The following is a 784-nucleotide window of genomic DNA, read 5'->3' as shown; positions in this document are numbered from 1 at the left end:
GGAGGCGGCGCGGGGCCCGGGGAGAGGCCGGGCGGGGGGCTCTGTCCGAAGGGCCCCACTCACCTTGGCACCCGGCGGCCCTGCGGCTCCAGCTTCCCCCTAGAGGGAGGGGGGGTGAGTGGGCCGGCGGCCAGCGGGAGGCCAGCAGGCCCCGTCCACCCCACGGCCACGCGTCAGTGCTGCCCGGGGCAGGCTCGGGCACCGGCGCCAGGAGCTGCTGCCCCGCATCCGCTCCCTCCGCCTCACTGACCTTGACTCCGGGGGGGCAGGCCAGTCCCTGCGGGCAGAGAGGGCGGTGGCCAGTGGCTCCTGCCCACCCGAAGCACGCCCCACCCGGGACCGCCCCCGAGACCGGCCTGGGCGGACCCCGCCAGCCCCAGTCCCCGGCACTGCCCCGGGCGGGCCTCCCCTGCGGTGTGGACGCCAGCGCTGCCCCCTTCAGCCACACTGGACGGGGCATCCCGAGGGGCCATGGGCAAGGTTGCTCGGGCGGTGTCTCCCCGCACCCCCTTCAGGCTGCAGCTGGGGCGAGGTGGGGCTCTGGGGGCCCGGGCACATGTGGGGGCGCTGTCTCTGCTCTCCGGGGCCACCTGGCCCCCAGACCGCGTCGGGACGGGGCGGGACACGGCCGACACCCCCGGAGCACAGGACGCACCTGCGGGCTGCTGCGGGGCGTCGACCAGAGGGGCGCTCCGGAGCCTTCCATGTCGTCCTGGGGGACACAGGGCAGTCGGGGCTGCGGGCCTAAGGCCACATGCGCCCGCCGTGCCCGGGTGCCCCGCCC

The 784-nt window shown here is 77.4% G+C and overlaps 1 protein-coding gene and 1 long non-coding RNA gene across 2 annotated transcripts in view; both read right to left on the bottom strand.

Moving 5' to 3' along the window:
• The window catches only part of COL18A1 (collagen, type XVIII, alpha 1), a 32,520-nt gene that overhangs the window by 9,451 nt on the left and 22,285 nt on the right, over positions 1 to 784 (bottom strand). Inside the window, exons 15-17 of the mRNA XM_012731229.1 lie at positions 656 to 712; positions 165 to 277; positions 64 to 99 (exon numbers count right to left, since the gene is read on the bottom strand). Of these exons, the coding sequence (XP_012586683.1) occupies positions 64 to 99; positions 165 to 277; positions 656 to 712 (206 nt within the window). The remainder of the gene's footprint in view (positions 1 to 63; positions 100 to 164; positions 278 to 655; positions 713 to 784) is intronic.
• Positions 52 to 742, bottom strand: LOC105854463. Its single transcript, XR_001146129.1, has 3 exons — positions 656 to 742; positions 251 to 277; positions 52 to 99 (listed from the first exon to the last, which is right to left on the bottom strand). It is a non-coding gene; the product is annotated as an uncharacterized LOC105854463 (long non-coding RNA).

This window comes from Condylura cristata, unplaced genomic scaffold (assembly GCF_000260355.1).
Source record: "Condylura cristata isolate star-nosed mole 26May11 unplaced genomic scaffold, ConCri1.0 scaffold00003, whole genome shotgun sequence".
Classification (NCBI taxonomy): domain Eukaryota; kingdom Metazoa; phylum Chordata; class Mammalia; order Eulipotyphla; family Talpidae; genus Condylura; species Condylura cristata.
This window is presented reverse-complemented; position numbering and strand designations above follow the sequence as displayed.